The sequence below is a fragment of the Octopus bimaculoides genome, chromosome 19 (assembly GCF_046866305.1).
Source record: "Octopus bimaculoides isolate indiv1 chromosome 19, ASM4686630v1, whole genome shotgun sequence".
NCBI lineage: Eukaryota > Metazoa > Mollusca > Cephalopoda > Octopoda > Octopodidae > Octopus > Octopus bimaculoides.
In genome coordinates this window covers 52,991,552-53,004,851 of record NC_142946.1, presented here as the reverse complement: position 1 = coordinate 53,004,851, position 13,300 = coordinate 52,991,552, and the positions used below count along the sequence as shown (strand labels likewise).

Here is a 13,300-nt window from a genome sequence, read left to right as displayed (position 1 = left end):
TAGATATCACGAGAAGTTGTTGGTCAACACAGGCTTTATATATGTGTATAGTGTATGTATATATATGTGTATGTATGTATATGTGTGTGTTCTTCAAACATTCCAGAATTTAAAAATTGATTAGAAGCAAGCTAAATGGTTTAGCAGGAGAGGTAGGTTTTATGGTAAACCATGAGATTTATATTTGAAATCACTTTTACACCTGGCTCTGTAGATAGAATCCTGAATAAATGGAAGATACTTTATCGAGTGGCAAAGTTGAAAAGCAGTAAGCTTTAAAGAGATCTACCCGGCTAAGAGACTGGCAGTCTCAACGAGATATAGAAACCACCCAATAAAATGTTTCCTCAGCGTCAAGTTTATACTGAAAATCGCAAGTTTTTGGCTATAACAGAATATTTCATGTATTTGCTCCAGGGGTAACACAAATACATTATAAAACAGTACATTACAACACAAACAGCATATATATATATGTGTGTGTATATATATATATATATGTGTGTGTGTGTCTGTATATATATATATTCTTTTACTTGTGTCAGTCATCTGACTGCAGCCATGCTGGAGCACTGCCTTTAGTCAAACAAACCAAAACTGAAAAGAAACCCATCATAACACCGCTTGCGAAGACCTGTTGAGGCAAGTGAAATCGAAATCGAACTAAATTCGACGACTGGCACCCATGCCAACGTCATCAACTTAACCCCCTCCCCCAATCTAAAATTTGAAATCATTATTTCTTGAAGCAATAACATCCTCAATCTAACTTCTATACCAGACTTTAAACATTCAATAAGATAATACTTACATTGGCTGCTCTCTTTTTTTTACGGAAATATTCTCCTAGCTTGACTTTCATTTTCAGAACAATCTCTGTTCCATTTTTCTTTTCAAATGTGTAATTTGCTTGATCAAGGTACGATTGGCTATAATCTTTTTTAATACCATCACTTGCAAGCTGCAATGAAACATAAAGAAACAACATTGAGCATCATGTTACAAAATAAAAGAAAGAAAATCATTATTATTGAAAGGTTTTTAAAATTTGTCATTATTGTAATCATTCCTGTCATCATTAAGTTCATCATTATCATCATCATCAAAAACATCATTACTCATCATGATCATAAGCCACCATCATGATCATAAGCATCAGCATCCATAATTTTCATCAACATTGCAACCATCATCAACTGCATGAATATTATAATTATAATCAACATCCTCACTTTCATAGCAAACCACCATCTTTACAACAACCTCCTTGACCATCACCATGACTACTACCACAATCACTAGCACCTTGATCACAACAACTGCACTACAACCATCATCATCAATTTTGTCATCATTGCCACAAACAATATCCTATTTCTAAGAAGAATGAAATAGTGTTGTACATGATTATCACTGATTAGAAATTGTAAGAACTTCATAATAATCAAAAAAAAGAAAAAAAAAATTAAATATAAATATTCTATGCATGTTTCCCCACCCCCTTATTCCTTAATTTCAAATTCAAACTTCTAATGCCACCAAATATTACAAAGAAATTATCTTCCTTGTATTAACTCTCTACTAAGAACACCACATAACTATCTTACTCAAATTTGCAGTGACATTCACCCAGTGTGAGCTGAGCTGGCTCTGACCAATGAGTTCACCATGTGTAGAGTTCATGTTCGAAGTTTTGTTGGGAATACAAGTTCACATGTGGTCCCTGGTCATGTGCTTTTACATTGCTGTGATCCACAGCAGCTCATCTTGGCATCGACTGCCAACCATCACAGAAGATTCATTGACCAAGTCACTGCCGATTATCAGAGCAGCTGTAGCCTGGGTTTGAAACATTGTCACCAGCATGAACTCTACCATTTTACCATATTTCATTTGCAGAAACATTATTTTGGTAGTTTGTCTCTCCACAATTCCACCAAAAGTTTAAACCTAGATCCCACCATCTAAGCCAGTTTGTTAATATTGGGAGTTCAATATATTATTTCTGTCTTACATGGCTCACTTCTCTCCTAAAATAGATTTAGGTCTTTAAATGAGGCTTCACACTATCTCCAGATACACAAGTAAATTATCATTATGTGATCCCTGATGACTATAAGACAATATATATGTATGTATGTATTTATGCATGTATGTATGACAAGCTTCTTTTAGTTTCCCTCTACCAAATCCACTCACAAGGCTTTGGTCAGCCCGAGGCTACAGTAGAAGACACATGCCCAAGGTGCCATGCAGTGGGACTAAACCCGGAACCATGTGGTTGGGAAGCAAGCTTCTTACCACTCAGCCGTATACATGCAAAAACCTATCTCTTTGAGAAATACTATAAAGAAGTGAAGTATTGATAGGTTATTGAAATTAGGTTGTTTTCAGTATCAGTGGTAATTATAAGTTGACTGTAGAGAAAGCCAGAATATGAGAAGGGGAAGGGGAGAGGAGGGAGGGAGAGAGAGAGAGAGAGGCAGACAGACAGACAGACAGACACACAGTAGGATTCAATTACTAAGCAATAATTAAAGTTCAAATACACTTGAATTGTATGCAACTTGAAGTTACTATGACAATTATTTCTAATTAGTTACGAATTAATGTGCTGATGACAGCACTAGTAGTAGCATATAATAGATGCTGGTGATGATGATGATGATGATGATGATAATAGTGAAATGGTGGTGACATTGATGATGACGATGATGATGATGGTGGTGGTGATGACGATGATGATGTTCTTTTAGTTTGTTGTTATTGGAATAGGCTTTAGTTTTATAAATCAGTTAAAGTCAGAGCATGCAGTGAGCTGCTGTCAGTCTTTTTAACGTCTTCCTTCAGCAAACATCAACAATGACGAAATTTCTCTGACCCTCAGACCAGTAAACTCACATCCTGTTGCCTCAGCAAACTCCAGACCCGCATATTTTAGGTGCAAGCTGACTCAGGGCTATCTACCAGGGAATGAGTTAAATGCTAATTTTTTTCTGAATTTCAGAAAAAATAAAATAGTTATTAATTTGTAACCTTTTTAAATTAGATCACATTTTTTCCCCACTTCAGTTTCTTAAATATAAAGAAAGAAGAATAAAATTGACTGAAATGATGTCAAATCCAAAAGATGACAGACTCAAAGGCCAACTTTTGTTGAGCTGCTATGTTATGAGACCCAGTTGTCAGCTGGTGGAGGGGGAAAATGATTACAAAGACACACACATATGCACATGTACCCACATGAACACACACACATGCATGTACATATATTTGACAAACTTCCACAGTTTCCGTCTACCAAATCCACTTACGAGATGCCCAAGATGACACACAATGGGACTGAACCCAGAACCATGTTGTTGCAAAGCAAGTTTCTTACTTAGTTTCTTAACCATGTAACCATGCCTAAGAATGAAAGAAAGAAAAAAACTGCCACAATCATGGTCATGTGGTGAAGAACCATATGGTGCTGGGTTTAGTCCCATGGCAAGTAAGTGTTTTCTATTATGGCTCTGGCCAATCAATAAATCCCCTGCAAGTGAATTTAACGAGTGGAAACTGTCTGGAAACTTACTGTGTGTGTGCGTGCGTATATGTGAGTGAGTGAGAGATGATAATGATGATGGCAGTGGTTACAATGATAATGAGGAGGAGGAAGAGGCAGCTAGCAAGAAAAAGTAATATTATTATTATTATTATTATTATTATTATTATTATTAAAGAGCCTTATTACAACATCATTCATTGATTTCTACAGAAAACTAGCTCCAACTTGTACCAGAAATGGCAGTAAATAATTCCAAGAAGCAGCAACAGCAATAGATTAAGATTCCTAAAAATAATTCAATAATCTTTATAACTTCCTTGATTACAGATTGATTGTTTTAATTAACTAAGACAGGTTGATGAATGCTAATAAGCCTGCTAATGCATTGGTTCTTCATGGCAGCACCAATAAAATATGTATCTTTGGTTAACTAGATTGTAGCAATGAATGTATCATTAAAATAAAGAATGGCTTTCTTTATAAAAGGAACCTTATAATTAGAATCTAGTTGACTAAATGATTAATTTGTTTGTTCACTAATTTAGGCTGATGACCTACTTAGTGATTGTTATACAGAAGAATGATAGCAGGTTTGAATCAATGGTAAGGAAGGAAAAATCTTTCTTGAACTTAGAGGCTAATCAGACAGAAGTCTATCCCAAGGTGAGTTTCGTGGTGTTCAGGTTGAGAGTATGAGACTGTACCCTGAATGGGGTACCAGTTTGTCACAAGATTAACCCTCAGTTGCTACTGGTATGTATTTTCAACAGAGTACACTGGAACAATGTGAAATGTGCCTTACTCAAGAACACAATCCATTGCCTGATCTGAGAATTGAACTCACAACCTCATCTAATACTCATGAGCCCAACACCTTAACCATTAGGCCACACACCTTCACAAGATAAAGGTGTACTATAAAGCAAAGGATGAAGAGTCAGATGAGTTCTACTGAGGTCGACTTTACCTTTCATCCTTTCAGAGTTGATAAATTAAGTACCAGTTGAACACTGAGGATTGATGTAATCAACTAGTTCCCTCCTCCAAAATGTCAGGCCTTGTGCCTATAGTAGAAAGGATTACGATTATTATTATGATTATTATTATTATTATTATCATCATCATTATTAAGTAGTGACAGAAATGTTTAATCAGTAGACTAACTGCTTCTGTTCTGTGTCTCAAGTACAAATCTTACCAAAATAGACTTCCTGTTCTATTTAAAGACTTGAAATTAAATAAGTACCAGTTATCTACTGAGATCATTCAGTTTCCTCTCTACCTTACAAATAATGCAAGAGTAAAAAGTCATTATTGTTGCTGTTGCTGCTGTTGGGGTAGCTGTTATCATTGGTAGTGGTGATGGTGGTGGCTTAGATAAAGTTTGAATGCTTACTACGTATATATGTGTAGCTCAAAGCACAGTGTATGTATATATATATATATATATATATATATATATATATATATATATATATATATATATATATAAATTCCAGCAGCCTCTATCAGAAAGTAATTTGAGCAATAAAATGTCCATCTCAAATGATTATAATATATTAAAACAAAACTGGAGGAAATTCTGTTAGCTTTCTCTATTGATTCTGCACTTGATGGCTGTCAGCCTGTAATCTGATCATTAAAACCTAAGCTAATCTGTTGAAAGTAAGTCAAATATATTTTTAATCCTAACACTATGCTTAAATCTACACTGTGTAGTTTCTTATACTTCATTGTTAAATATCTCATTGATCTTCTTTGAAGTAAGAAGAACAGCAAACTACACAATCCACGTGCTACAGTAAATCTCAGCAATTTCGTTCTGGAAGCCTTCAATGGCCACAAAGTAGAAACTCAAGCTTTGATTTAACTGGATATTTTTTAGCAATTTAAAAATAACACAGTTCCAATTGAGGCTCAGTAAATGTGAGGTTTAAAGTTCACTAGGTTAGTTATTACATAGTCAGTAGTTCAAACTTACTACTTCATTGCCATCATCATCATCATCATTACCATCATCATCATCGTCATCATCATCATCATTTTTCTTTTAATTTCTGCTTTTCCATGCTTGTATAGGCTGGAAGGAGTTTACTGAGGCAGATTTTCTACAGCTGGACACCCCTCCTGTTGCCAACCCTCATCTGTTTCAGAGCAAGGTAATATTGGCCAGACATGTTTTTTTGCAGAGTATATTGGAAATGAATGATACTGTTTACATGATGATGACACTCATCTACAACTGTCACATGATGTCAAGACAAGGAAATACACACGCACAAACACACACATCCCCCTCCTCCTCCTCCTCCTCCTTATCATCATCATCATCATCATCATCATCATCATCATCATTCAATGTCCATCTTCCATGCAGGCATGTGCTGGAATGTTTGGCAGGAGCTGACAAGTCAGAAGACTGTGCTAAGCTCTACTGTCTGCTTTGGCATGAATGCCCTTCCTAATGCCAACCACTTTACAGAGTGTGCTGGGTGCTTTTTATGTGGCACCAAGTGAGGTTACCAAATAATCACACACACACACACAACACGAAATGGAACAGCAGTTTCTATTAAACAGATTACCAGCTTTTCCTCCTGTCCACAAATATCAGTAAAAAATTTTCTTCCTAGAATTTCATAAGTAAACAAAAAATAAGTAAATAAATATGCAAATTCTATGCATCTTTTTCCTTTTAATTCTTTTACTTCAAATTCAAACTTCTATTCCCACCACATATTACAAAGAAACAATTATCTCCCTTCTGGTAACTGTTCCCTAAGGAAAGACTTACTTAAAAATAAAGTTTGTTTCTAGATAACTCTTCTTTCTTCATTATGATTGGCAGAATTTGAACTCAGAATGTAGCGATGGGCGAAACATTGCTAAGCATTTCGTCCAGCGTGCTAATGATTCTGCCATTTTGCCGCCTTTAATAATGATAGTAATAATCCTTCCTACTGGAAGTTCAAAGCCTCAAATTTTGGGGAAGGGATTAAGTCAATTACTTCGACCCCAGTATGTAACTAGTACTTATTTAATCAACCATTGACCATGACAGAATTTGAACTCAGAACGACATAGCAGCAGACGAAATACTGCAAAGCATTTCATCCAGCATGCTAACAATTTTGCCAGCTTGCAGCCTTTAATGATGATAATAATAATAATGGCTTCAAATTTTGGCACAAGGCCAGTAATTTTGGAGGAGATAAATCAATTACATCAACCCCAGGGTTCAACTGGTATTTATTTTATTGACCCTAAAAGGATGAAAGGCAAAGTCAACCCCAGCAGAATTTGAACTCAGAACGTATAGACAGATGAAATTCCACTAAGCATTTTATCCAGTATGCTAACAATTTTGCCAGCTCGCCATCTTAGTAAAAATATTCTAAATTTGGTTGCAAAGTCAGAAATTTTAAGGGATGGGGGTAAGACAATTACATTAGTCCCTGTACTTGACAAGTACTTTATTTTATCAACCTCCTCACCTGCCAAAGGATGAAAGGCAAAGTTAACCTCAACAGAGTTTTTAATAATAATAATGGTTTCAAATTTTGGCACAAGGCCAGCAATTTTAGAGGGAAGGTGTTAATGATTCTGCCAGCTCACAACCTTAATGATAACAACAATAAGAATAGTAATAAAAATGACCCAGTTCTCCATTGCAACAAATATGACTTGGAAGAGCTTAGCAGAAATAAACAATAATAGAGCCACACTGTGAAAAGATATTTATTTTATGAGATTAGCTGATTCATCATAAAATTATTATAGTCTGAATATGGAAGACTATGATGTTCTTGTTGGTAGTAATGGTGATGGTGGTAGTGGTGTGTGTGGCTGTAGTAATATTGTTGTTGTGGGTGGTGGTGGTGGTGGTTAGAGAGGCAGTTTGATTTGCTGCACAAGCTTCGGTATGAAACTCATCTCTGCCATCAACCAATGAAGGTGTCTTTATGCGATCATACTTTATGTGATCGTACAACAACCAAATCTTCTTTGAAGCATACTCTACTTTATCAGAAAGAAGTGACACATTGTATAAATGTGGTCTGTTTACAAAGCGCTTGGGGTAAAAAAACAAAAAAACAAAAACAAAAAAAACTGTTCAGTCATAGCTGGAATGTGTTTGACCATAGGCCTGATGAATTAGATTTGACCTTGGGCTAAACAATAGCAACAATTCAACTTTGCTTTCCTTGCTGCATAGATTTGAACTCAATACCTCAAGTTAGAAAGTGAGTATTGACCAAGTTGATAATTTATACCAGACAACTCAGCTAAGATAGCAAACATTTGTATCCTGTTACTAGTACTGCATTGCATTGTGGTCATAGCCACTTTACTGAATTAGCCCAGCTTATCATCATTATTGTCATCATCATCATCATCACCATCATCAACAGCACCACTACCACCATTGTTTCACATCTACTTTCCATGCTGGCATGAGTAGGTGGAGGGGTAATTTCTGCTCCCCTAGATGGGTCAAGGGACAGCATTTCACTTGTAAGTTTCAATTTTGGTTTGGTTTCTATGACTTAATGTCCTTCCTAACATGAACCACATTACAGAGTAGACTGGTTACAATTTTTCATGGCACCAGCACTAGAGAGGTTGTTAAACCTTTGCCAAAACAAAAACGTCTTCATAACCCCTGCAGAATATACTTGGGTGTGTTTTTATAATGGCACCAATAATAGAGAAAAGAGGGATGTAAGTGGTGAATAGAAAGAGATGGATAAATAGTGAGTCAGTACTGGAGGTCAAGTGTATGAGATACTTGCAGGTCTGGTGAGGTCCCTTAGATCATTGCCATCATCATTTCAGTGTCCTCTTTTCTGTGCTTGCATGGGCCAGATGGAATTCATTGAGGCAGATTTTCTATGGCTGGATGCACCTACAGTCACCAACCATCACCTGTTTCCAAGCAAGGTAATATTTTCCCTTGGCCAGACATGTTTTCACGGAATAATAGAAACATTTGACACCGCTTGTATGATGGTGACACTCACTTACAACCCCTCCTGCTCATATATGTCCAGGAGATGTTTGCCTGCAAAGGCTCGAGGGGAACATTACCAAATTCACAGATCTAACAGGGCCTGTGAACATTATGAGCACTGCCTTTTTCTCCAAATCCAACAAGCCAAAAAAAAAAAAGAAAAAAAGAAAAAGAATAAGGCAGTAGATTGGTAGAATCACTAGGGTATCAGTATTTAGTAATGGCCCCTTACATTCTACATTCAAATGCTAAGGTCTCTTCCCAGGGTCAATTTGTATTTACACAGTATTCATTTTAGAGATTTTCTTTTGGTCAGATTCCTTCTAACATTGTGTATATCAATTTAAAATACCACTTTGTCATATTATGACATCCGTTTCAGGTTTATATTTTCTTTTCATCTTATTCGTCTTATTTTCATTTCATTTCTAAGCAAGTTAGAGAGCACTTAAGTTATATTTATACTTTTATATTTTGTTCAATATTTTTGAGATTAAACAACAGTGTTTCATATATCAAAGCAAAAATGAACAAGAGAGTCAATTTTTCCGGAAATGAAAACTAAAGTATAAAACGAACTTCAGCATGGAAACGACTCAGGATAAGCTATAAAACAAATTGATATAAACAAACCAACTGTTAGAACAATTAAATGAAAATGAAATCCGGTATATCAAAGAAAATCAAAGTCAGTATCATCACAGGATCTTCAATAAGTTTAAAATGAATACATAAATAGGTGGAGGTATGTGTGTGTTTACATGGTGGGGAAAAAGTTTGCTTCCCAATCACATGGTTTTGGGTTCAGTCTCACTACATGACACCTTGGGGCAAGTGTCGTCTACTATAGCCCCTGGCTGAGCAAAACCTTGTGAGTGGATTTGGTAGATAGAAACTGAAAGAAACCCAGTCATATGTATGTATATATGTATGTAGTAAGTGTATGTAGTATGTGTGTGTGTGTGCATGCACGTGTGTATGTGTGTGTGCATGCACATGTGTGTGTGTGTCTGTGTGTAAGTTCTCTTTCTCTTTTTAATTTTAGAATAAATTTTGACCAACACCTCTATACAGCATGCTTAAACAATTGTGAAGATCTCTTCACATGAAACCATTAGTTGCCTTAACCCACAAATAAAATACACACACACACACACACACACACGTACACACACACGTACACACACATACATACAATTGGCAACCTTACTAGTGCTGTTGTCACGAAAAAAATCACTCAGTGCACACTGTAAAATGGTTGGCATAAGAAAGGGCATCCAACCAACTGTAGAAGCAATGCCAAAGCTGGCATGGGAGCTTAATGGTTAATGCAGTATTACAACTTGTTGGAGCTTATCAAACTGTCCAACCCATGCCAGCATGGAAAACAGACATTAAATGATGATGATGGTGATAATGATGATGATGATGATATATGCATGCATATATCCACAAGCATTTGTTAAATAATCAGGTCTTTGGATAATTATCTTTTTTCTAATTAAAAATTTAGTAATTAAACATTAACACAAAACTGAAAAGAAAAAAAAAAATTAAATAAAAAGGTAGAAAACTACCATGAAATAATACAGTATCATCATTTTTCTTCTTATTATTATTGTTATTTGTAGAACTTTCATCTTTGATGAACTTTAATTATTATCATTTATTTTGCAAGAAAAACACTAGAAACATCACATTTCTCCAATAAATTTCAATTTGTTGATGTGTGTTCCTGCATGCGTATGCTTAGGGAGTGCATACATATACATACACATACATACATATATATATATATATATGAAGGAATCCAGAGTAGAGGTAGTCTCAGGAAGACATGGGATGTGGTGGTCAAGCATGACCTTCGAACGTTGGGCTTCTCAGAGACCGAGACCTCTGTGTTCAGGCATTATATGCTTGGTAACGCTATTGAAGATTGTGTGTGGATGTATGGATAATGGTGTGTGCTGAGAAGTGTTATACATGTATGGTCACCGCCTGTCCTTTGTCTCTTGTATTAGATATTATCAGACTTCTTTGCATGACGTGTCAATAAAACTTATCCTGATCCGAACGATTAACTGGCTGAGGCGTACCTCAAGGTTCAGTCCTTTCTCTCATGCTTTTATATTTTTACATTAATGATTGAGCTCCTGGCACCTCTGGTCACACACAACCCTATTCAGATGATTCCAACTTTTATACCTTAATTCTTTGTATGTGAAATTATACATACTAACACAGACACATACACATATATACATATAATACACACACACACACATATATATATATATATATAATTTATATGTGTGCGTGTATAAATATATACATATACTTTTATATATATGCGTGTATGAATATATAATTTATATGTGTGCGTGTATAGATACACACACACACATACATATTTACATATATATATATATATATATATTCTTAAGTAGCTCCAGAAATATGAAGTCATATTGAAACTTCCTCTTAACATTACTGATGTCCAAGAATATTTTATATTCTAAGAGAATGTAATCTCTTGAGGATATTTTTTCATGTCATTTCAATAACTTGTACTGCACTGAATTTGGTAAGGATAAACAGAAAATACATGAAGAATTGGAATATATCAAGAATAATAATGAATAGGTGAGAAAGAGTTGGTGGTGGCTAAGACAGACAAAGACAGAAATAGAGAGAGAACAAGAGAATGAGCTAGACAAAGGGAGATAGGAGGAGAAAGTGACAGAAACAGAGTGTCAGAAAAGGAGAGAGAGGGAGAGAGAGAGAGAGAGAGAGAGAGATAGCCAGAGAGGAGTGACAGACAAAGGAACATTGAGATAGAAAGATATAGAAAGGGAAAGTGAAGAAAATGGAGAAAGCAATGAAAAAGAAAATAAGAAAGAAGAGGAAACAAAGGAAAGAAGCAGAAAAAGATAGAGAAAGAGAGAGAGGGAGGGAGAGAGAAGGAGAGACAGACAAAGAGAGATATAAATACAGAAAAATAGAGAGAGAAACAGGTATAAAGAGGGTGAGAGAAAAAGATAAGGAGAGACAGAGGACATACATAGAGAGACATAGAGAGAGATAGGAATAGTGATAAGGAGAGACAGAGAGAGAGGGAAAGAGACATAGACAGAGAGAAGGAGAGACAGACAAAGTGAGATATAAATACAAAAAAGAAATATGGAGAAAAATAGGTATAAAGAGAAAGAGAGACAGAAAGATAAAGAGAGACAGAGAGGACATGCAAAGAGAGAAGTAGAGAGAGATAAGGATAAAGAGAAAAAGAGAGAGAGAAAGACATAGAGATGAATAAAAGTATGTAAAGAATTGTTTGAAAATAAAGGAGCTGGTATTGGAAAGAAATGTATGTGATGAAGTTCGTTATGAATAATGACAGAAATGGCAACCAACACAATAAACTAGAAATAAGTATGTAATAAGGCTTGAACGGAAATGAAGGTCGGAGAAATTTTAAAATGTCATCAGTTGATGTTGATTGATAACTAGGGTAATAATAGACCATACATGTCTCGACATGAAGTGCTTAGGTGAGATTCTGAAGCATTCAGCCATAGATAAGACACGATATCTCTTAAGAACTTGTTCAACTTACTTCAAACTCATTCATCTAACTTCGAACTAAAATGAATAGAAGAATTTAAGCAAAAGAAAATCCTCTTGTCTTCTCCATTCTGTTGCTTTGTCATCACTTCATCTGCATCTTTTTCTGTCTCTCCTCTCTCTGGCTCTGTGTCTCTATCTCTCTCTCTTTCTCATTCCATCCCTCCCTCTATCTCAATGCCCCTTTAGCTGTCTCTATCTAGGCCTCTGTCTACGTCTCTATGATTCCCCCACTTTCTCTTCTATTTATGGTACAGGTACGGGCATAGCTGTGTAGTTAAGAAGCCCGCTTTGCAACCATGCAGTTTTGGGGTTCCATTCCACTGCATAGCACCTTGGGTGAATGTCTCCTACAATTGCCCTGGGCCACCAATGCCTTGTGAGTGAATTTGGTAAATGGAAACTGTGTGGAAGCTCATATAGGTATATCTTTGTGGGTGGTAGATATGAATCAGATCAGGAACTTTAGGGGACTTTAGCAGAGTCCACTCTATTGCAAACATATAGGCACAGGTATGGCTGCGAGGTAAGAAGCTTGCTTCCCAACCGCATGGTTTGGGGTTCAGTCCCACTGTGTAGCACCTTGGGCAAGTGTCTTCTACTATAGCTTTGGGCCAACCACAGCCTTGTGAGTGGATTTGGGAGATAGAAACTGAAAGAATCCTGTTGTATATATGTGTATATATATCTATGTGTGTGTGTGCCTTTGCATTTGTGTTTGTCCCTCAACACCATTGACAACCGATGCTGGTGTATTTACATCCCCGTTACTTAGCAGATTAGCAAAAGAGATCGATAGAATAAGTACCAAGCTTTAAAAAAACAAACAAGTACTGAGGTTGATACATTCGACTAAAAATTCTGCAGACAAGATCAGAACAGTACTGGAGGAGTATTTTTCATCACAGACAAGTGAATTTTGGAAGAGGGGCCTTGCAAGTCTATCAAAAGATAGAAGAGCATTGTAGAAAATGAAGGAGAGTATATTTTAGATTAAAAAAGAACTTTGTTTATCTTAATTTTGAAAAATAAAAGAAGTATAATAAAAAAAAACTGCATTATTAATGAGATGACCCAATAGAAACAATCAGACAAATCGATATGAAGACACAGGCAGA

At 35.9% G+C, this 13,300-nt stretch overlaps 1 protein-coding gene across 1 annotated transcript in view; it reads right to left on the bottom strand.

Annotated features, from left to right (window-relative positions):
* The window catches only part of LOC106878181 (voltage-dependent calcium channel subunit alpha-2/delta-3-like), a 145,276-nt gene that overhangs the window by 56,132 nt on the left and 75,844 nt on the right, over positions 1-13,300 (bottom strand). The window contains exon 2 of the mRNA XM_089337719.1: positions 812-961. Within this exon, the coding sequence (XP_089193845.1) occupies positions 812-961 (150 nt within the window). The remainder of the gene's footprint in view (positions 1-811; positions 962-13,300) is intronic.